Consider the following 24,267-nt stretch of genomic DNA (forward strand, 5'->3'; position numbering starts at 1 on the left):
TTATTGGATGAAGCCGACTGTGATTTAATAAAGGCAAAAATAAATAAATATATAAAAAATATACAATTTGTACCATTTATCTTTCTGCTCTCTCTATCTGATTGAATCAGGTTAATTTCTATATAATTGTCATCGATCAGCTAACAGTAGCACAGATGTCAGAGTGCTCTCTTCCTTCATGCTAACTCTGTATTACTTTAGGGATTCTGAGTAACTTGTTAAAAATGCATGAGAGTTCCAGCAGCACAGCCGGTCTTAGATTGAAATGAAATACAATCCACCGTACACGATCATGACATGCGAATACAACTTTCCGAATATCACCTCTGAAAAAGCGCAACTTTAACCTTTCAGGGGGGGTTTTTGCATGCAAGTCATTTGCATTTCAATCTGAATGAATGATTATGTTTGCTCAGATCTATTCAAGGTGTAATTCGGCTCTGCCTATAAATAAAACACCAGCTAGTTAATGTACGAAAAGGCCAATCCATTCCACCCAGCTGGAGAGAGAAAGATTGGCGCATCTCTAATCCGGAAGAGTAAAAAGGTCGATCAGCAGGATTTAGTGCCATTGAATCTCCTGTCAGGATTCACCTCTAACCATGAGACATTTACCTTGGGATTGCGACCGAAATGACACTTTTTGTAAACTTGAACTGAAGGCTTTTTTCTTTAATCCAGAAATTCTTGGCTTGGGAATGATTGTGACACGAGATAGTTGCTTGTTGCACATTAGTGTACATGCGTATACTGATGCCACATGGTTGTCAGCACCATTACTCAGTCTTCAGTGTCCCAGCAGAAATTAAATATTATTATGCTGATGTCTTATTATCATTATGTTAAAAAAACGTCCCACTGACCCCAAATTTATTTATGATGGAAAGCCTTTAAAGTTAATATAATCCAATTGTATTGATCATAATCCCATACCACCATTCTACAGCAAGCAATACAACAATCTGACTGAGGTGGAGAGAGTTGTAACAAGGCAACCCCTTATTTTCTTGTTTGTTTGTAAGCATAGACATGAAAGACAGGGGTATTTCAGCAGACATTTTGAAATAGTCTGCTGTTGAAGTCAGTAAAGCCATTCACAGATAATGTAAAGCTTTATGGAAGTTGAAAGAGAAAGACTAGGTCTGCATGTAGTAACAGAAATAAGGAAAAATTGACAAATTGATGTGCTATTATAGGTTAGATACTTTGCTGACAACACTATATGTGACTGTATAAAGGTAATTGTGAGATAAAGTTGCAAAAATTAATTTAAGGGACAATTGTGAGAAATAAAGTCGCAATTATGAAAATGAGTTGCAGCTGTTAGATTGAAATAGAGACACAATTAATAATAATAATTCGTTACATTTATATAGCGCTTTATCTGAGACCTCAAAGCGCTTTACATAGAAGGGGGGAATCTCCTCAACCACCACCAATGTGCAGCATCCACTTGGATGATGCGACGGCAGCCATATTGCGCCAGAACGCCCACCACACACCAGCTTACTGGTGGACAGGAGACAGTGATGAAGCCAATCAGTATATATGGGGATGATTAGGAGGTCATTGGCAAATTTGGCCAGGATGCCGGGGTTACACCCCTACTCTTTTTCAAAGGACATCCTGGGATTTTTAATGACCACAGAGAGTCAGGACCTCGGTTTTAACGTCTCATCCGAAGGACGGCGCTCTTTTGGCAGTATAGTGTCCCCGTCACTACACTGGGGTGTTAGGACCCACACAGACCACAGGGTGAGCGCCCCCTGCTGGCCTCACTAACACCTCTACCAGCAGCAACCTGGTTTTTCCCAGGAGGTCTCCCATCCAGGTACTAACCAGGCTCAGCCCCGCTTAGCTTCAGTGGGCAACCAGTCTTGGGCTACAGGGTGATATGGCTGCTGGGTCAATTAGAAGAAGTAAAGCCTCAATTTTGAGATATGAAGGCACAATTTTGAGACAAAGTTGCAATTATGAAAAATAAAGTTGTCATTTTAAGACACAAAGGAACAATTTTGAGATATAAAGATTAAATTAAGAGAAATAAAGTTGTAAAATCCACAATTGTAAGACATACAGTTTACAAAGCTGTCATTTGAGACAAAAGAACAATTTTGAGATATGAAGATAGGAGAAGATAATTAGGAGAAATATCATTTTAATTTTTAGATGTAAAATTCACAAGACCAATCGCAACGGCTTGTGGGATTTTGAAATAGCCAAAAAGGTTTTGTGCCAGTCCTGGAGTACAGATTTACTTTCTGCATGTGGTCTTGTCACAAAATGGAAAATGTGTGATCAAGCAAATGTTAACAAGCCTCTTTACTTTGCCCTGACTTTCATCAATGTTTTCATTATGCTCTTTCTTTCTAATGTGGTGAGCATCCCTTGTTAATCAGCCTTTGAATAAGTGGGGGTGGGTGGGATTGGAGATGGAGAATCACACTAGATAGACTTCGAGCCATATTCAACCTCTTCACAACTGCACTATAATTTCATTCACAGTTCGCAAGTGACCATAATTTTACCGCTGACTTGATTTAAGTGCGTATGAGAGCAGAGGCGTCTGTTATCCTATAGTCTACAGATGGAAGGGCGTAATTCAATTACCTCGCCAGAGAGGAATTGGTTTCACGAGGTCCAACCCTTAATGTCTCTCACACACAAGAAGAGGGTGTGTTCTGAGCATTAATAGCCGGTTGTCCCACGCCCCTTCCCACCACATCCCGCCCACTTTACCATGGCACGTCAGGGAAAGAAACACTACAGACTTAAGTACAATAGAAGAGACAGTCTTATTTTGCTATTTTACTGTGACATTTTTACTGTTTGGCTACAAGAAAATCAATTGCATTGCTTTGAATATGAATACTGCATATGTTTTGAATACAAGCACACGTGACATTTGAAATCTACATTGGAGAGTAACATTTTCTGTAAATAAAGGCTTCTATGGCTTCATAGTTTATCACTTTTATTATGTTTTTTGTTCATTTTGGAGCTCCTGGTCACTGTTTAATCTTGAACAAATAGCATAAACACTCTTTAAAATGTCTTCTTTTGTGTTTCACGGAAGAAACTAAGTCTTAGAGGTTTGGAACAACATGATGATGACTTTTCGTGAACGAATCCTTTAAACAAAAGCCTCTAGCATTTCATTTCTTAATTTTGTGTGGTGCTTGCTTTAAAAGACAAAGCATTTGTCTTTATAATGAAGCAACCAGGATTTGGCTTGATGAGGAAAATCCAATTTAGGATTTAATCTGCAACAAGAGTCAACCTCTCTTACCTCTCTGTTAATGAAGGTTGTGCATCGTATGGATTAGACGGAGGCAATAAGAAGAAACATTACCTTACTCCCTTACCCGTACTCTCTTTCCTAGACACTAATTATTATGTGCAAAGACAACAAACACAAAACTTCCTAAATTACATCAAACCCAGAGGCCATCTCATTTATTGATCTTTCTGCATACTTGGGTGTCTCGATCATCCAGTTTTATTTAAATAAAATGGCCAAAAAAAATTACAATAAAAAACAGCAGAGTTACAATGCAAAATTGTTAACTCAAGTACAAAGAGTTTCTGATTAATTGACTATAAAAAAATATATACACTAGCCTACTGTTCAAAAGTGTGGGGTATATGTTTTTGAAAGAAGTCTCTTATGCTCACCAAGGCTGTATTTATTTGATCAAAAATACAGTAAAAACAATAATATTGTGAAATATTACAAATTAAAATAACTGTTTTCTATTTTAATATATTGTAAAATTACATGTATTTCTTTGATGAAAAGGCTGAATTTTCAGTCTTTAGTGTCACATGATCCTTCAGAAATCATTATAATATGCTGATTTGCTGAATATTACGATTTGCTGCGCAAGAAACACTTCTTATTATTATCAATGTTGAAAACAGTCGTTCTGCTTCATATGTGTGTGGAAACTGGTCCCTTTTTTTCTTTTTCAGAATTTTTTGTAACATTGTAATTACCGGTATCTTTATCCTCACTTTAAAACAAAATTGCTAGATAAAATGAATGAACCAAAACTTTCAAATGGTAGATTTTATTTCTTCTGATGAACGCAAAAGAATGTATTTAAAAAAAAAAAAAAATGAAGAAAGAAATGAAATACATACAATGAAGGTGGGATCCAAACATGTTTTTTGGACCCCAATAACATAAAAAAAATCTTTTTTTGTGTTCTGCAGAAGAAAGAAAGTCATCATACAGGTTTGGAACGACATGAGGGTGAGTAAATAAGAACGGAATTAAATATTTTAGGTGAACTGTCCATTTAAATAAGCCCATGTGGTTAGGAAAGGTTGTGCTTGCCACTTTTGGTGATAAAGACTGACCTCTAGTCTGACGGTAAACTGATCCTTCACCAATGTTTGAGTCCATGTTCCAAAGGCAATTAAAGGTGATAGAGTAGTAGTGTCACTGTGGAACTGCACTTGAGTCTGAGCTCTGTGAGGCAGGAAAACACCATCCAGTTCATCCCTGTAGAGCATTAATGAACACGACTCAGCGTAGCCGACAGGACCGGACGTAGTGCTGCGACCTGGCCAGATAATGAGCCTATCTCTGCCGCCTGCCTCCATGACCTTTCTGCTTCGCCGTAATAGATGGAGCCTCCCACTGTGCGAGAAGCCTGAGGGCTGTGAACTGCTCCGAGTGGGACTGATCTATCTTAACAGACCCTCTGAGCTCCTCAAATACACACAATCACAGATGATTAGATTTGTCAGGAAGCCTTTAGAAGCCCAATGAGGTGTGCTGACCACTCATGCAGTTTCCTTTACAGTGCCCAAAGTCACTTCCAGAAAGGCAGTAAGTCCATGACCAGCATGCACTATAAACCCATTTGCTAAATCTGAGAATAACATCCTTGATATAAGTCTCCAGTATTTAGAGTTTAAAGTCAAGTGTAAAGCCTTTTAGATTGGGTCTGTCAAGTTTCAAGCATTTGAGGTTGAGTCTAAGTCAAGTCTCAGGTGTTTAGGGTAATTTAAAGTCAAGTATCTCTCTCTTTTTTAACTTTACATGTTTATTTTAAAAACCTTGTTGAAGAGCAATCCATGTCATATTTGGAGTCTAAAGTTTTTGAAAGAAGTCTCTTATGCTCACCAAGGCTGCATTTATTTGATAAAAAATACAGTAAAAAAATGTAATATTGGTAAATATTATAATTTACAATAACTGTATAATTGCCATCACATGAATTAATTACATTTTAAATTGTAAAGCTGAATATTCAGACTTAAGTGTCACAAATTCTAATATGCTTAAAACATGTATTATTATTATTATTATCATCATCATCAATGTTGAAAACAGTTGTGCTGCTTAATTTTTTTGTGGATACTGCAATACATTTAGATCAAGGATTATTTGATGAATAGAAAGCTGAAAATGATATAAACATTTTATAGCATTATAAAGGCTTTTACTGTCACTTTTGATCAACTTAATGCTTCCTTGCTGAAAAAAAGTTTGTAGTGACCTGAAACTATATATAGAGAGAGGTTGAAGTTGAGTTTGAGTCTAAGTCAAGTCATATATAGTCATATATATATATATTGTTAAGCAAAACAAAGATTCTCTTATAATGCTGGGCCTCATGCAACTTCGAGATCATTCTCTTGAATCCTTTGGGGGTAGAAAGATATGAGAGACTAAGTAATGTTAAGAGTTCTTACATGCTCTCAGCAACATTACACACCCATCTGATCCCAGAGCAGAGCGTGTCCATTAACATAGATCAGTTAATAATTGACAGCACGTGAAAGTTCTGGTAGCTGTGGGATCCGCCAGTGCTCGGCTGCTGTGTGCATTAAAGGCCCATTTGGGTTCTGCACACTCTTTGATTCATTACTAATGTATGTCCGTCGTCTTCTCTTCCGTCCTGTTGTGTCATTGCATTAACGCGCTGAAATGAGCCAAAGAGCTGCATGTAGGCTATACATAACAGTTCACCGATCGTGACCCAAGAACTAGTTAGGTTATATCACGATTGTGCTCTGGGGTAATGCATTTAACTTGTCTGTGGGGCTTGTCCAAGCAGCTGGTTAGTGTACTCTATCTTTTTCCAATGACCATTCACAAGTTTATTCTGATGAAATTCATATGAAATAATATATACACTCATCAACCACTTTGTTAGGTATATCTGTTCAACTGCTTGTTAACGCAAATATCTTATCAGCCAATCACATGGCAGCAACTCGATGCATTTAGACATGTAGACATGGTCAGATGATCTGCTGAAGTTCAAACTGAGCATCAGAATGGGGAAGAAATGTGATTTAAGTGACTTTGAACTAGGGCTGTAAACGATTAATCGCGATTAATCGAATCCAAAATAAAAGTTTGTGTTTATATAATATATGTGTGTGTATTGTGTATAATTATTTTGTTTATATAAATACACACATGCATGTATATATTTGAGAAATATTTGCATTTATATACTGCATATATATTTTTATATGATTTATATTATATATAAATAGAACTATTTTATATATAAATAACACATTTTTCTTAAATATATACATGCATGTGTGTGTATTTATATGTACAAAATAATTATACACAATACACACACATATATTATGTAAACACAAACTTTTATTTTGTATTCGATTAATCGCGATTAATCGTTTACAGCCCTACTTTGAACGTGGCATGGTTGTTGGTGCCAGACGTGCTGGTCTGAGTATTTCAGAAACTGATGATCTTCTGGGATTTTCACACACAACCATCTCTAGGGTTTACAGAGAATGGTCTGAAAAAGAGAAAATATACAGTGAGCGGCAGTTCTGTGGGCGAAAATGTCTTGTTGATTCCATAGGTCAGAGGAGAATGGCTAGACTGGTTTGAGCTGATGGAAAGGCAACAGTAACTCAAATATCCACTCGTTCCAATTCGAGGTCTGCAGAAGAGCATCTCTGAACGCACAACTCGTCAAACCTCGTGAAGCAGATGTGCTACAGCAGCAGAAGACACACCGGTGCCACTCCTGTCAGATAAGAACAGGAAACTGAAGATACGATTCTCACGGGCTAACCAAAATTAGACAATAGAAGACTGGAAAAATGTTTCCTGGTCTGAGGAGTCTTGATTTCTGCTGCAACATTCAGATGGTAGGGTCAGACAACATAAAAGCATGGATCCATCCTGCCTTGTAGAAACGCTTCAGGCTGCTGGTGGTGTAATGATGTGTTTGATATTTTCTTGGCACACTTTGCGCCCATTAGTACCAATTGAGCCTTGTTTAGACACCACAGCCTACCTGAGTATTGTTGCTGACCATGTCCATCTCTTTATGACCAGTGTACACATCTTCTGAGGGATACTTCCAGCAGAATAACTCGCCATGTCACAAAGATCAAATCATCTCAAAATGTTTCTTGAACATGACAATGAGTCACTAAACTCTAATGATCTCCACAGTCACCAGATCTCAGTCCAGTAGAGCACTTTCGGCATGCGGTGGAAAGGGAGATTCACATCATGGATGTGCAGCCGACAAATCTGCAGCAACTGCGTGAGGCTATCATGTCAATGTGGACCAAAATCTCTGAGGAATGTTTTCAGCACCTTGTTGAATCCATACCACGAACAATTAAAGCAGTTCTAAAAGCAAAAGTGGGTCCAACCCGGTACTAGCAAGGTTTAAATAATGTCTGGTGATATATATTGTTGGCTCCCACTACACTGAGGCTGATTTTGATGAGATGTTTTTTTATGGATCGCATTTTTAGTTCATTATACGAACGACTCTAATTTAAAAAAAGGTGCAAAATGTGTCTATTTTCAGATGTGATAATAAGCAGCAGGTTTCTGCTCGCTGTTATGAGTGGATGGCAAAGTGCAAGAACAGGATTCCCGTGAGGTGAAACGCTTCTCTGTTCCCATACATCTTTTACCAATTTATTGAGTCCTTACTGTATGTCAGACAAACGTAATAATGTGTTTTATTTCTTAAAGTGGTTGTATTGTATGCAGTTTAATGATATTGTATGCCCATTTAATGATTCTTGCACCAAAAAACGTTGTAATTTAGCTGTACGCGACTTTCCTGCCCTCTTTCTGACCTTTTGAAATGAGCAGGCTGTCGTTGCATGTGTAATGAGTTGCAGTGTTTACTTGCAGGTTTGCTGTGGGGTCCAACACGATTGGCACCGCTTCATTCTTCAATAACTGCGTCTTTGCCAAGCATGAATTACATTGACTCATTCAACAAACAATATGTGCCTTTCAGCTTTGTGTTTGAAGAAGCTCCCAATCCTAAATATTAAAGTGAGTTGTAAAGGCACGTTCACACCAAGGACGATAACTATATTAGCATGCACACTGAACGTTAAAACTCTTGTTTATTGTAAGCTAGCGCTGCAGGTTTGACGTCTGCCGCTTTAAATGCTTGAACTCTTTAAAGTCTGGTGGATTCTGATCGGCTATTCATTTTTTTATTGTTCATCAGCTGGAAAATAATTATTCTGGAAGTGATTCCTACGATATCGTTTCTCTGTGCCATTATCATTATAGTTGTGATGTGGAATCTGCTATTCTTTAATATTTATAACGATTTTTTAGAACTACATTTCTATCATTAGCGTTATAGTTATCGTCCTTAGTGTTAATGGGCCTTAACTCCTTAAAACATCAAGGAAAGAAACATGTTTTCCATGGTATGATCCCTAAGAGTGTTTAAAAATCTATTTCTGTACAAGTTGTGTCCAAGAAAGAGTTTTATATAATACTGCACACTGCTATGGAATGACAGTTACGATGACCAGAAGCTCAAAGAAGACTTTGTAAATGTTATTTGATTTGCACTAAATCATCATATGATTCTTTCCGTTAATGTATCCTGTTTCTGTATTGCTGTGTCTCTTCTAGGATAATGTGGATCTGGGAGATCTGATGTTTTCTCTTTGTTACTTGCCAACTGCCGGCCGATTGACAATAACGATAATTAAAGCCAGAAATCTTAAAGCCATGGACATCACGGGAGCGTCTGGTAGGCTCCTCGCCATCCTCGCCTCTACATGACTTATTGTCTCTGCAGTAATGATTTTTTGGTGTCATCATGACATGTTAAAACAAAGGCGCCCTGGGCTCTCTAAAAGAGCATTGATTTAATCGACTAAACACTTGAGAATGTGGCAGGAGATTTTACATACACAAGTAATGCTAAGTGGGGTTGGGCAAAATCCAGAATTTCTTTTGAGTTCACTTATGTGTATGTTTGTATACATGTATATGTATTTATATATGGAAGCTTGTTTCTGCCACGGAATAAAACAACTTAAAAGATAATTGCAACTTTTTTTTGTAACATTTTACAATTTTGCCTTGTTTTCTCAGAATTGTGAAATATACATTTGTAATTGCAAGTTATAAAGTCCAATTCTGAGGAAAATAAAGACTGACATATATATAATTGCAAGTTTATAACACATAATTCTGACTTTATAACTCGAAATCTGACTTTATATCATGAAAATCTGACTTTATAACTCGAAATTACAAGTTTATACCACCATTCTGACTTTATATCATACAATTCTGAGAAAAGTCAGAATTGTGAAAATGTGTGTGTGTGTGTGTGTGTGTGTGTGCGTGCGTGCGTGCGTGTGCGTGTGTGTGTGTGTGTGTGTGTTTGGAATTTGCAATTCCTCAGTCCTGTTTGAACCCCAATTTAAATAATTTGAATAATAATTTAAAATACAACAGGCATTTTTTATTAATTTTTAAATGTATGACTTATTAATAAATTAATAACTTTCTCTTCTGTCTTTTTAAGATCCTTACGTAAAGGTTTCTATTATGTGTGACGGCCGGAGACTGAAGAAAAGGAAAACTTCAACAAAAAGGAACACTCTCAATCCAGTCTACAATGAAGCCATTGTTTTTGATGTTCCACCTGAGAACATTGACCAAATAAGTCTTTTAATAGCAGTCATGGACTATGACCGGTAAGGTATTAATGTGTCTTATTAGCATTATTGTCATGATTCTGCCATCTAGTCCTTGTCTTTCTTTAAGTCTTGAGGCATGTTTTATGTGCAAACACATGGCCTTGTTGGGCCATGTGCTTGTGTTGTCTCGCCGTCTAGCCCCGCCCTCCTTGTTATCCTCGTTTTGTCATTATTGCTTTACCTGTGTCACCTGTTATGTTATCATTAGTCTCGTCATTATTGCTTTACCTGTGTCACCTGTTATGTTATCATTAGTCTCGTCATTATTGCTTTACCTGTGTCACCTGTTATGTTATCATTAGTCTCCCTATTTTATCCCCTTGTGTTTGCTGTCCTGTGTCGGTTCATTGTTAATCCATGTCAAACCTTTGTCAGTCTGTGAGTATCTTGTCAAGAGCTGTTGTGCTATTGTCTGTATTAGTTGTTTGTTTTCTTGTAGTTATCTGTCACAGTCTCAGTCTAGTTCGTCTATGTTTTGCCCCCTCGTGGGTTTTGTTTTCTGTTTTTGTCTTTAATAAACCTTGAGTGTCTGCATTTGGGTTCTCTCCATCAACCTCATAACAATTATCTTATAACTAGTGACTAGTATTACACCACTGTCACATTTACAGCAGAGCGAACTAAAGCAATAGCACATCAGAATGTGTCGCATTCGGAAGTCTAATTCATTTTAGCGAATTGGCTTGTTCAAACGATTCATTTATATGAACGGATTCACTGATTCATTGGAGTTCATGCACAGTATTTTACTGATTCTGCAGTTCATCACTAAGTTTTTGACCCATTTATATAAATTAGGATGTTTTCTAGTTTTTCATTGCATTTTTAGTTGTAATTGTATGTCTGTAAATATACGTTTTAACCCCTTACATAGCTTCAATATATCTAGCTACCTTTTGTTTTTATCTTGTGCTACTATTTATTGTACTACTGCTTTACTGTAGTTCAACCTGTTGAAAAGACCAACATATGCAAGCAGCAAGCGTTCAAACCACCATACACCAGCTTGGTCTGGTTAGAAAAACCAATCCTGTCAAAGTCGCTTCCCCAACACTTTTGTTAGTCCTTCAGTTTTAGCAGAGCTAATCTAAAGGTACAGCTAGCAGCGTGGTGGGAGATAGTGAGCATTCAGTGTCAAATATGAACTGAAAAGGAGTCTTGTTTAAATTAAATATGCTTTTAATTTTTGCCAAGCACAGTGCTTAGAGATTATAGAAGTTTATTCTTAGTGCTGGTGGGTGATCTGAGGAACAGCCTGAGCTGTATATTCCCAATGCAGCGAGAGATTCATATCCGATTTAGATCACTGTCCTGTTTGAGAAGTACGAACCGCAGCATTTCAGTGTCTCATCGCTGCTGCAGAAACAAGAGAACAGAGAATGTACTGGATAGAGACTTAAGAGTTCATGTGTCTTTGTGATGCACAGAGTGAAATGTATATAAAATATTTTAAGATATATCAAAATATTTAGCAAAAATCATCATTTTTTTTGCTGAAGGGGTAGATGTGGCACTATAAAGTTGGAAAAAGACATTGTTTTTTGGTATCCTGGTTCTGCTGTCACATTTTAAGCATGGATATACTCTTCTCATTCACAGAGTAGGTCACAATGAGGTTATTGGTGTGTGCCATGTGGGAAACAGAGCTCAGAGTTTGGGACGCGATCACTGGAATGAGATGCTCACATACCCACGCAAACCCATCGCCCGCTGGCATCCGCTTGTTGAGGTAATGTTGAGCTTACGACTATCACTTTATTTGAATTTCAACAGTTCCATTTGTTTTTTTAAGAAGTGTTTGGAGATCTAGATTCACTAACATCCTGTTAATAATTAAATTACCTGTTTTGGAGGTCCTCGCGATCAGTCAATTAAATCTTAAATTGTAATTGTTAAAATAAAATGTTATCTATCTATCTATCTATCTATCTATCTATCTATCTATCTATCTATCTATCTATCTATCTATCTATCTATCTATCTATCTATCTATCTATCTATCTATCTATCTATCTATCTATCTATCTATCTATCTATCTATCTATCTATCTATCTATCTATCTATCTATCTATCTATCTATCTATCTATCTATCTATCTATCTATCTATCTATCTATCTATCTATCTATCTATCTATCTATCTATCTATCTATCTATGCCAGTCATACCAGTCACATTATCCTAGCAACCACATAGAAACACCTTAGCAACCACTTAAAAGACCCTAGCAACCACATACCAAACGATTTTTCTGAAAGACTTAAAACCTTCCAACTTTGAGCTGAAAACAGATTCAAATTTAAAACTACTTGAAACTTAAATTCTTTAAACTTCAAGCTTTTAAAACTGCTTAAAACTTAAAACCTTCAAACTTCAATCTGCAGCAACACCCAAGTTTGTTCACAAACTCATCTAGTTTGTATTACACACTAATTATAAATGTACATTGTCTTCATAGTTACACAAAATACATGAACTTTGCCACATTTTAATCTTATTGTTTTTTCTTTTGGAGTTTAGGAGTGATAGCATCCTACTTCCTACTTATTCTCTCACTGTGATGGTGGGCCATAAGTGTCTAAACACCAAATAGGTTGTTGAAGTGAAAATGGTCATGTTATTTTTTTACATTTATGTTCATATTAGGCATTTGGCAGATTTTTTTATCCAAAATGACTTGCATTGCATTGAAGGTCTACTCTATGAAATGTGGTCATGCATTCCCTTAAAATCAAACCCATGACTTTTGCTAATGCCATGTTCTACTGTTTTCTACTATTCTGAGATTTTGGTATTCAGAATTTGAGTTCAGTAGATGATTTTAGAAGTGTGAAACAACTGTAACTTTAAGAGCTAAACAGTTGTTTACTTTTCATATAAAGACTTGATTTCTCATCATATGGTGCCTTTATTACATCATGCAAAACTGCAGCGCATATGTTATTGGAGTCAAATAAACCCACAAAATATGCTGGAGAAAGTGAAAAGTTATTTAGGGTGATAATGTTTTGGCAGAAACCCCAGCTAAAGTCCAGTGTAATGGCTCGTTTGTGTGAATTCCATAAAGACTCTTAGGTTAACACTGTCAGTTTCATCATCTTCTTTTCCTTTTTTTTTTTTTTAAAGGCTTTTCTCACATTACTGAACTGAAATCATGTTTGCAAGTCTTTGACCTCTCTGAAGCCCAGACTACACATCTTTAATAATTCACACACTCCCTGTCCTCCTCAACCACGATATGCTCCCAGAGTCACCGTAATATAAAACAAAGGGGAAGCTTAAAACTTCTCATATAGCCTTGGCATAACCAAAATCTGAAAATCACATCTCGGAAGACGGAGGACAACATAACGGCAATAAAAAAAAAAGTAATTTTAGGGAAATCCGAGGTCGATGAAAGGGTATCATGAGCTGATTTTTGCAGCCGTGGCACAATCACAATTGATTCGAAGGTAAAAACGAGCCGTTCAGGCGCTAAGAGGCTCATTGTGACAATATGTGCAGGCGTTCAGTGTCAGGGAATTGGATTTCGTCTCTTCCCACGATGTGTATTATGTCTGAGCTTTAAATATGATTTTCAGCATCTGATCTGATTTGGTGTTCTCCTCAGCTAACCCTCATTTTTCTCTCTGGCAGTGGGTCGTTCAGACCACGACCGGCGGTAGCGAAGACTCCTGTAATTCCCTGAGGACACCCCCTTCCCCGTAATGGACGCCGTGAAATTTCAGCCATGGAGAAACCCGGCAATGTCCAGTTCACAACTTTAATGAAAAGGAAAGTGCGAGAGAGAGAAAGGAGAAAAAAAAAATCTCTGTTCTGTTAAAGGTCACTTTAAATGTGTGCACACACTCAATGCAGTAAACACGCAGGACACCTTAGACGTAAGATTTCCTGGATAGAAGAAGAGTGTCGAGTCCACTGCATGTGTGTGAGCAGTATTTGGTTATAAATCGAGCCTTGAACATTGTTCTGCTTTTGTTGAAAACTTTAGTTGAGAGGCAAGTATTTTTGACATTGTCATGTTTTATGTATCTGTATAACACATTGTAATACACTAATATTGTTTGAAGTGTAGTGCATGGGGTCTATTTTGTGGTATTTTATTGTAAAAACTTACTGTATAAAAATATATAAGAAATGCATTACAGACTCGAGTCATGATTTCTGGCAAAAGCAAATACTGCCAAAAACTTTTGTTTCAAAAAAGTTCTATCAAAACACAACATCTGAAATGTTACAACACTCAAAATTCAAAGCAAAGGGAGATTTTATTTTATTTTAAAGAATTTGCTTTTTAAGGACTACAACAAACGGCTGGTAGGAACTACACAACATTCCTCCCGGGTTAGTGACATCACCAACCCTAAAATTTACATAAACCCCGCCCCCGGGAACATGATTTATAGATTATCATGACAGAATATGCTTATCAATGACTAGAAGATAACTACACACATAAGCTACAGTACATACATTCACCAACTAATCATTCAGAAATGTTGTCACTTCTTCTAGAGTCTCTCCATCATTGTCTGACTTCGGTTTGACCATAAAAGGATAAAAGTTTTTAAAATTTTCAGGACAAAAGCTCTTGAAGCTCCGTCCCCTGTGCCGGGAGCAGCAGCTCATTTGCATTTAAAGGAACAGACACAAAAACAGTGAGTTTTTGCTCACCCTTAAAAAGTGACAACTTTAACATGCTATATAAAAATATCTGTGGGTATATTTTGAGCTAAAACTTCACATACACACTCTGGGGACTCAGAGACTTATTTTACATCGTGTGAAAAGGGCATTATACCCCAACTTTAAAGTCCGCGTGAACCGGAAGTTGCAAACGACTTTTCTCAAGTGTTGTGACACATTTCCGAGTGAAACGGAATATTGAATAGATGGCAGGGTTTTACTTTAGCGCTCCTCCTCTCCATCTCTCGCCCATAGCAGAGTAACGGTTGTAGGGGAGTGGTTAAGCGATTAACCAACCCAAGCCGTCAAGCCTATGTCATCAGAAAAAGAACCATTCAGACCCGGAAGTAACTTTTCAGACTTTGATTAAAGATAACTTCGGCAAACAATTTTTTTCCGTGTATTAACTTGCACGGATTAATTGTTCACCACAAGATTAGTAATATCCGCTAACAAAGTAAATAGGGTCAATTTTGATTTCATGCCGACTTTAAATGTTTTTGAAAGATGTCTCTTCTGCTCACCAAAGCTCAACTCACCATCAAAAACACAGTAACAACATATTGTGTAATATTATTACAATTTAAAATAACTGTTTTCGATTTTAATATATTTTAAGATTTAATGTAGCCACATTTTTTCTATTTATTTTAAAGAAAGCCTGCAAACTGATTCAGACAATATAAAAGATATTACATAAATAGCCTACATAAAGCAATAAAAAACAATATAGGTTGAAAAAATCATATCATTACAATTACAATAAAACTAACCTGATGCCTCATGGTGATGAAACGCATCAATAAAAATAACTCAAAAAGGTATTGACATCCGGTTTTTGCAGAGTATTGCTAACAAGCCGTATACTGCACTTTAGGAGTGTTATTTGTACTTTGTGATATTTCTGTCTGTGAAGATGAAGTTGAAAGCTGTTGCTTTAGACGGTTTTAGGGTTTTTTGTTGTATGTACAAAGGCAAAAACTTTTTTGCTTTTTTTCCCCTGAATGAGAGCAGACCAATGAGAGAGATCAAAGATGAAGGCCGAGCTTTCGCTGTAATTTTCGCTCAAATGATTCCCCTTCTTGCCCTCACTCTTTTTAGATTCATCGGGCCCGACCACACATGACCGATGCTCGTCTACTCTGAAATCAGTCGAGAGTAAAAGATCCTATACAGAGCTCCCTGACAAAAGTGAAAAAAATTGCAATTTGCAAGAAAAGATGATTGATGGCTCTTTAATCAGTGTCCTGCTGCACTGAGGCTTCCTGACGTGTGGAGCGACCTGGGTTCACATCTGTGCGAGGGGTCTAAACTTTTAAAATGATACTTGTCGTGCTGTGCTTTTTACCGGAGTCAGTGGACGAGGACTGATGATAGAAAAGATGCTCCCGCCAGTTATCAGGTGGAGATCACAATTACTGACAGCTGGGAGTGAGAGCTGATTGCTGAAGACACATGAGAGCTAAAGCAAGTCAGGAAGATTCAAGAGATGAGACGCATCCAAGGTTAAGATCAGGAATGCAGCGATGCATTGCTTCTGGACACATTTATGCCATTTGTTTAAAATGCTATTTAAAACAATTATGTGGTAAGATTAAACTTATTTTAATTATTAATAATTTTTCATTATTAATTACCTCTCCTCATCAGCATTACTGTTGTGTTGTCACTTGGGTCCTCCAAGTTAATATGATTTTCGATCCCTTATTATGGCTGTGGGCAATATAAATGACAATGTATATTTGGGTTTGTTTTTTATCATCCAGGTAAAAAAAAAAAAAAAAATCTAATTGTAGGGTTGTCGCAATCAGAATTTCAGTAATTTATACTAATACCACTGAAATTTCACAATTTTCAATATATATCTTTTTATATACAGCACACTTTTAAACCCACTTATTTAAAAAGTTAAATATTAACATTAATATTTAAATAAATATTAAAAATTATATTTGGCCTTCAACTCCTCAATTAAGCAAACAGCTTCATTGTTAAACATTTATACGGTATTACCATTAACAAATTTAATTGTGTTTGGCCTTCAAGCATGTCAATTAAGCAAATAGCTTATTTTTTTATATTTATATTAATAATTATATTTGGCATTCAAGCATGTCAATCAAGGAAACACTTTTTTATATTCATTCTAATGCCAAATTAAGTTATATAGCCTTCAAGTATGTTAATTAAGCAATCAACTTCATTTTCTTTTTAATATTCATATTAATATTACCAAATGTATTTAACCTTCAAGTACCTTCAAGTATGTTTCATATTTTAAATATTCCCATTAATATTTGTTTTATCATTAACCAATTAAATTATGTTTAGCCCTCAAGCTCAAATATTTATCAATCAAGCAAAAAGGCTTATTACCTACAGGGTGATAAAGTGAGCAAGAGTAATATTAGCATATTAGCTTAGCACCACTAATAGCATCTTTGGGCTGTCATGGTCACGTGACGTCACAGAACTGTCTACTCTACACTATGTGTAGCTTATGTAAAAAAAACTTTTGTTGCTAATAAATAACAGCTTGCAGACTATAGCCGGCTTTGTTGATCATAACAGGAACATTCTAGTTTTGTTGCATTACTCACTCTTATCTGCGACAGAGCGAGTAATGCAACAAAGTAATGTTTTCAATGTTATTAGAAGCATTCGTTTTGTAAATTGACCGCAGTTAGACCCATCAATGTTTACCTAATGCAACCTGAAATTTTATGACGGCGAGATGTGCTAATGGCTCACATTGCTAATCAAGGAGCTGGCACTCAGGGGCAGAGGAACTGTCAAGGGTGAAGAGGGAAGTGTTTCCAGTAACTGCTGTGTTCTGTGGGCCCCACCGCTTCCTAATTACTGCCAGCATTATGAATTATTTAACAGCGTGATCTCTGTGATGTGCAAAACTGAGGCAAACTTTGTGCTCTCAGATCATTCCACGAGGCCGATCTGTCACTAGACGGTAGGGCGCTTTAGTAGCGCAGGCATCGTGGGGATTACAGTCCTCTCCAGTGCATTTCGCATCACGATGCACCTTTTCTCTCGTGCAAGTCTTAAAATCTACTTATGCGCATTTACTAGTTCCGGTAATAGAGCTTGAATCAGACTGCCTTGGGGGGCTGCTAAGGGGGTGAAATTTAGGACAATTCTAAGTGCCCACGCCCCAGAGATCGATTTTATTAATGGAATGTGTGCGGTATTGGGGCCTCATATTCTTTCATAGCCCCCGAAATTGCTGGTGGCGCCTAATTATTGGAGACATATTTAGGGCTTTACTGAGGTAGAGCTGAGTGCATATGAATGGCTTTTTTCAGTTAAACTATAGGTTTTACCATGCATGGTACAGTGATGATATCCAGTGTTGTTATCATTAAAGAAACTAAAACTATTAAAAAGGCAGCGGCTATATTGCGCTAAGTGTAAATAGTTGTTAGATGCGTAATGCAAGTGGCAGATACTATAGGCATCTTAGTGTATTGTATGTTAAAACTATGCAATAATAGCAGCATATTCAATGTATGTGATTATTGGCCGGTTTATAGACCAGGCTTAAGCCTAGTCCCAGACTAAAATGCAGGTTTGAGTCCAATATCAAGTCCCCATGAAATCAAAAGTGAAGTTAATATGTTAGCCTTGCTGTTAGCTAGTGTACACCAAAACAATGACAAAATTCAAATTCAGAAGATAAAAGCATTCAAAATGAATAGTCTCTCAATTCCGCCAATATGGACCAATGATTTTGATGACATCACTCTGCACTTCAGCTTTCATCAAATTTTCTGTCCAATCAAATGCTCTCTACAATCTAAACAAGCATCCAGCCCCCTACATTATAAATGAAACTGCAGATAAAATCTGTCGCTTGTTCACACATTTACTATTTTCTATGGTGATTGGCACATAGTGCACTATATAGCGCAGACCAGAAAACGTATCGGATCCATTTGAATTCTGCACAGAATGCTATTTTAAAGCGATATGGAGGAGATTAGGAGGAGAAACGGTTAGAGATCAGGAGGAAACCATTGCTTTACCAAGCTTGGCTCTGGTCGAACTGTGGTATAAACTAAAGTGATATAAACATATTTTTCTAAAAACGAATTACTCGAGTGCCTTGGATTGCTGCTTGTTTCAAGGCACTTGTCAATGCCAAAAACTTAATTGATTCCTGTGCTGACAAAGCAGTATATTTAGCATCATTACTCCAGCCTTCAGTGTCAAATGATCCTTCAAACATCATTCTAATATTCTGATTTTGTGCTCAATAAACATTTATTATTATTATCAATGATTAAAGTTATTGCTGCTTAATATTTTAGTGAAATGCAAATGGCACTAAAATATCACATTTCACTCATTCAAACATCATTCTAATATGCTATTTTGGTGCTTAAGAAACATTTATTATTATCATCAATGTTTAAAGTTATTGCTGCTTAATATTTTAGTGAAAACCACAATTTTTCAAGAATTCTTTGATGGATAGAAAGTTTAAAAGAGCAGCACTTATTTGACAGAAATCTTTTGCAACTATAAAAGTCTTTACTGTCACTTTTGATCAATTTAATGCATCCTTGCAGAATAAAAGCATACATTTTTTATTATTATTATTGACCCTAAAACAGTCGATATGGTTTAAAGGCACTTTAAAAAATACTATGATATACAGTATGTATAAAAAAGTGGTACTTTTAGTGAATACTTATAACACCACCATTCATTTATCAACAGAGCAAGAACTTAGGCTAGACAATCACATATAATCTACACAAGCATTAATCAAACTGAGAAAAGTTTTCACTGAGGTGATTCACCCTGTTCTTCTGTTGCTAAGTGGTAAATCAGTTAAATTAGCATCTATAATAAACCAATGAACTATACCAAACAATATTGAGTGGGAGAGAAGCATTCATATTTTCTGATTATTCTCCACCTACACACCTGATCAAATACAATTTGGGGAGTCATTCTACATTTGCTTTCATCTGCCATTGGTTGCCATTGGTTAATGCCAGTGTGCGTAGATATAGTGACTTTTCTTTAGCAGCTATATCTTTTACAGGATCTGGAGGCTTATAAAGATGTAAAAAGATGTATCAATAAGAGTTATTTTATTTAAATGTGACCATTTTATGATGTGATACAAATAGTTTTTGCTTTATATCCCTGTTATGTGATTTAAACACGTTCATTAGATGTTCAATGAAATTGATCTGTGGAAATAGTTGTACTTGTACTTGGCTTCAGTCTTCCTAAAATGTCTGATCATGTTAACAGCCTGTTAGCTTCATCAAGGGACTTTTTGAGCTTAAAGGGTTTGGCCATTTCGGAGAGGCTATAGCAATAGCAAGCTAGTTTTGAAATCATAAGATCCCTAACTCCCTTTAGAGTGTTCTCATTAGAGTTATAAGCAATGAACCAAACCTACCAGCTACAAAGGTGAATCACACCATTACAAACCTTAATTTGGGGCAAAAAAGGTACAATCCCATTTTTAATTAATCAAATTAAAAACGATGGACAAATAAAATCTTTTTTTTTTTAAAGATGTTGTTTGTGTATAAATACACAATCAATATATATTCATGGGAGTTCTTTTCGCACATTTGCTTGTCACAATTCCCTGTTTGGTGGGAAATTTCCCCGTCAGAATCATGGGAAATGTAGTTTTTCACCTTTCGCTATTACACATGATTATTTAAAAAATAAGTTGACATAATGTAGGCTGATGTTAAAAAAAAAGAGTCATATATGCCATCAATTAACAACCCCATAGCTCGCAGTGGGACTGTATTAAAAGGTTTAAGTTTTTGTTCAAAATAATTGTTTTACTTTGGAACCTGACTTTTGCATTGTATAAAAGTGAATGGGGATCGTAGGCTCAAAAATGACAATTATGAAATGAAATTCTGCAGCCACAGCACACCATATCTTCAGTAGTAGCAGTCCAGTTACAGAGTCCTCCCACTACACATTACTATACATCCCCCACACACCTGTTCAGACAGCAAGCTGGATGAATTATCCGTGGATGATTTGGCTCATTACTTCAATTGTACTCCTTTTGCACCTTTAAATTAAACGTGAGAGTGTGCTAACAAGGGTTGCATCCACATAAGCCAGAATATATGGCAGCGTGTGATTTTTGCTGCTAATATGTGCATAATAAAGAGAACACTTTCTGAAGTGCTTTGATTATAGGTTAGACAAACATATCCTGTGTGTGCTCAAATGGCACACTACTTAATCGGATTTGCCATTGAAACATCAGTGACATCAGGTGCATGTTACCGTGGTCCACTGGAGCTATTATTGATGGTTCATTTAGTCAAGAAAAACCAAGTGCAGAGCACTTTTGTGGCTACAAGCTTATTTTCATGCAAAATAGAAACCATGATATTCATAACTACAAGCTTGTGATATTATTGTTTCTCTATCCTTATAATCATCACAAGGTATATCTCCTCTCTCATTAAAGTTCAAAGGTGAATTGCAGATTGCAGCCCATGGGCTCCAGCCTTAAATGGATGCCAATTAGGTGAGCAGTGCTATGGTTACATGTCTCTGATTTACAACCCAGGGGGATTCAGGAAAATTAGGATTTCACAGTTAGCATGCATCACTTATTTGAAAAGCCCTGTGAACGATTGAACATCCATCTAGATTAATCATCAAGGGGATTCCATGCTCTCACAAATACCCAAAAACGGTTTGTTACTGGCAACTAATAGCGCGATTCACACGCAGAACAATTAAGGCTCCAACCTACGGTTATATCGTTCTCCAAACAATATGATGTTACTCATGATAACTCTTTATTGTACACACAAACAATATACCTATGCACATATTAAACCACAGATAATCAGTTTTACTGTAGGCTGAGAACAATGTATTCGTTGCATTCGCATTTCCTAAAAAATGCCATTATGAAATTGCATATATAGGAACATGTATTAAATGCCTTAATATGTTTAATAATAACAATAACAATCAAAGTGCTTTACATATGGAATGGGGGAAATCTCCTCAACCACCAATGTGCAGCATCCACCTGTATGATGCAACGGTAGCCATATTGCACCAGATCGCCCCCCCACACACCAGCTATTGGTGGATGGTGCCAGGTAAGCTCCATCCCCACACAAAATAAAATAAGATTTTTTTAAGCCACTACTACGCCTCTCATAATGGGAGTGGGGGAACGGATTCCGACAGCTGTTTATTTCACAGGGGGAACAGAATCCAACGGCCAAAAAACAGCCGTCGAAATCCGTTCCCCCTGTATTTCTTACACAAGGAGGATCTTCTAATATCTATCAAAGTGCTTTATTTCCAAAGTTGCCACAGCCTAGTGGTCCAGGCACTGACATTTAGAGCCAAAGATTTTTAGGTGACCCAAGTTCAAGTCCCGGCTCGCTGGCTTTTTTTTATCCAATATTTTCCTTTCACAATAAAAGGTAAAAACTCGAAAACAAAATATTTCTTGAAACTGGTGCCAGGTAAGCTCCATCCCCACACAAAATAAAATAAGATTTTTTTAAGCCACTACAACGCCTCTCATAATGGGAGTGGGGGAACGGATTCCGACAGCTGTTTTTTTTTACAGGGGGAACAGAATCCGACGGCCAAAAAACAGCCGTCGAAATCCGTTCCCCCTGCATTTTTACACAAGGAGGATCTTCTAATATCTATCAAAGTGCTTTGAATTCCACGGTTGCCACAGCCTAGTGGTCCAGGCACTGATATTTAGAGGTAAAGATTTTTAGGTGAACCAAGTTCAAGTCCCGGCTCGCTGGCTTTTTTTTATCCAATATTTTTCTTTCACAATAAAAGGTAAAAACTCGAAAATATATTTCTTGAAACTGGTGCCAGGTAAGCTCCATCCCCACACAAAATAAAATAAGATTTTTTTTAAGCCACTACAACGCCTCTCATAATGGGAGTGGGGGAACGGATTCCGACAGCTGTTTTTTTTTTTTACAGGGGGACAGAATCCGACGGCCAAAAAACAGCCGTCGAAATCCGTTCCCCCTGTATTTTTTACACAAGGAGGATCTTCTAATATCTATCAAAGTGCTTTGAATTCCACGGTTGCCACAGCCTAGTGGTCCAGGCACTGACCCACACACCGGACGCGAATAGCGCGTCAGGCGCGAGTGATTTCAATGTTAAGTCAATGCAAAGACGCGTTACACGCGTTTTACGCGCGTAACGCGTCTTTGCATTGACTTAACATTGAAATGACTCGCGCCTGACGCGCTATTCGCGTCCGGTGTGAACGCACCATTAGAGCCAACGATTTTTAGGTGACCCAAGTTCAAGTCCCGGCTCGCTGGCTTTTTTTTATCCAATATTTTCCTTTCACAATAAAAGGTAAAAAAATCGAAAATATATTTCTTTAAACTGGTGCAAGGTAAGCTCCATCCCCACACAAAATAAAATAAGATTTTTTTAAGCCACTACAACGCCTCTCATAATGGGAGTGGGGGAACAGATTCCAACAGCTGTTTATTTTAGAGGGGGAACAGAATCCGACGGCCAAAAAACAGCCGTCGAAATCCGTTCCCCCTGTATTTTTACACAAGGAGGATCTTCTAATATCTATCAAAGTGCTTTGAATTCCAAGGTTGCCACAGCCTAGTGGTCCAGACATTAAGAGCTGAAGAATTTTAGGAGACGCAAGTTCAAATCCCGGCTCGCTGGCTTTTTTTAAATCCAATATTTTCCTTTCACAATAAAAGGTAAAAACTCGAAAATATATTTCTTGAAACTGGTGCCAGGTAAGCTCCATCCCCACACAAAATAAAATAAGATTTTTTTAAGCCACTACAACGCCTCTCATAATGGGAGTGGGGGAACGGATTCCGACAGCTGTTTTTTTTAGAGGGGGAACAGAATCCGACGGCCAAAAAACAGCCGTCGAAATCCGTTCCCCCTGTATTTCTTACACAAGGAGGATCTTCTAATATCTATCAAAGTGCTTTATTTCCAAAGTTGCCACAGCCTAGTGGTCCAGGCACTGACATTTAGAGCCAAAGATTTTTAGGTGACCCAAGTTCAAGTCCCGGCTCGCTGGCTTTTTTTTTATCCAATATTTTCCTTTCACAATAAAAGGTAAGAAAATCGAAAATATATTTCTTTAAACTGGTGCCAGGTAAGCTCCATCCCCACACAAAATAAAATAAGATTTTTTTAAGCCACTTCAACGCCTCTCATAATGGAGTGGGGGAACGGATTCCGACAGCTGTTTTTTTTTTACAGGGGGAACAGAATCCGACGGCCAAAAAACAGCCGTCGAAATCCGTTCCCCCTGCATTTTTTACACAAGGAGGATCTTCTAATATCTATCAAAGTGCTTTGAATTCCACGGTTGCCACAGCCTAGTGGTCCAGGCACTGACATTTAGAGCCAAATTTTTTTAGTTGACCCAAGTTCAAGTCCCGGCTCGCTGGCTTTTTTTTTTTATCCAATATTTCCCTTTCACAATAAAAGGTAAAAACTCGAAAATATATTTCTTGAAACTGGTGCCAGGTAGCTCCATCCCCACACAAAATAAAATAAGATCTTTTTAAGCCACTACAA

At 37.1% G+C, this 24,267-nt stretch overlaps 1 protein-coding gene across 1 annotated transcript in view; it reads left to right on the plus strand.

Moving 5' to 3' along the window:
* The window catches only part of syt9b (synaptotagmin IXb), a 28,120-nt gene extending 13,986 nt beyond the window's left edge, over positions 1–14,134 (plus strand). The window contains exons 4-7 of the mRNA XM_079603472.1: positions 8,912–9,032; positions 9,819–9,990; positions 11,593–11,722; positions 13,630–14,134. Of these exons, the coding sequence (XP_079459598.1) occupies positions 8,912–9,032; positions 9,819–9,990; positions 11,593–11,722; positions 13,630–13,701 (495 nt within the window). The 3' untranslated portion in view covers positions 13,702–14,134. The remainder of the gene's footprint in view (positions 1–8,911; positions 9,033–9,818; positions 9,991–11,592; positions 11,723–13,629) is intronic.
* The last annotated feature ends 10,133 nt before the right edge of the window (positions 14,135–24,267 follow it).

This window comes from Phoxinus phoxinus (genome assembly GCF_949152265.1).
Source record: "Phoxinus phoxinus genome assembly, chromosome: 25".
Taxonomy (NCBI): domain Eukaryota; kingdom Metazoa; phylum Chordata; class Actinopteri; order Cypriniformes; family Leuciscidae; genus Phoxinus; species Phoxinus phoxinus.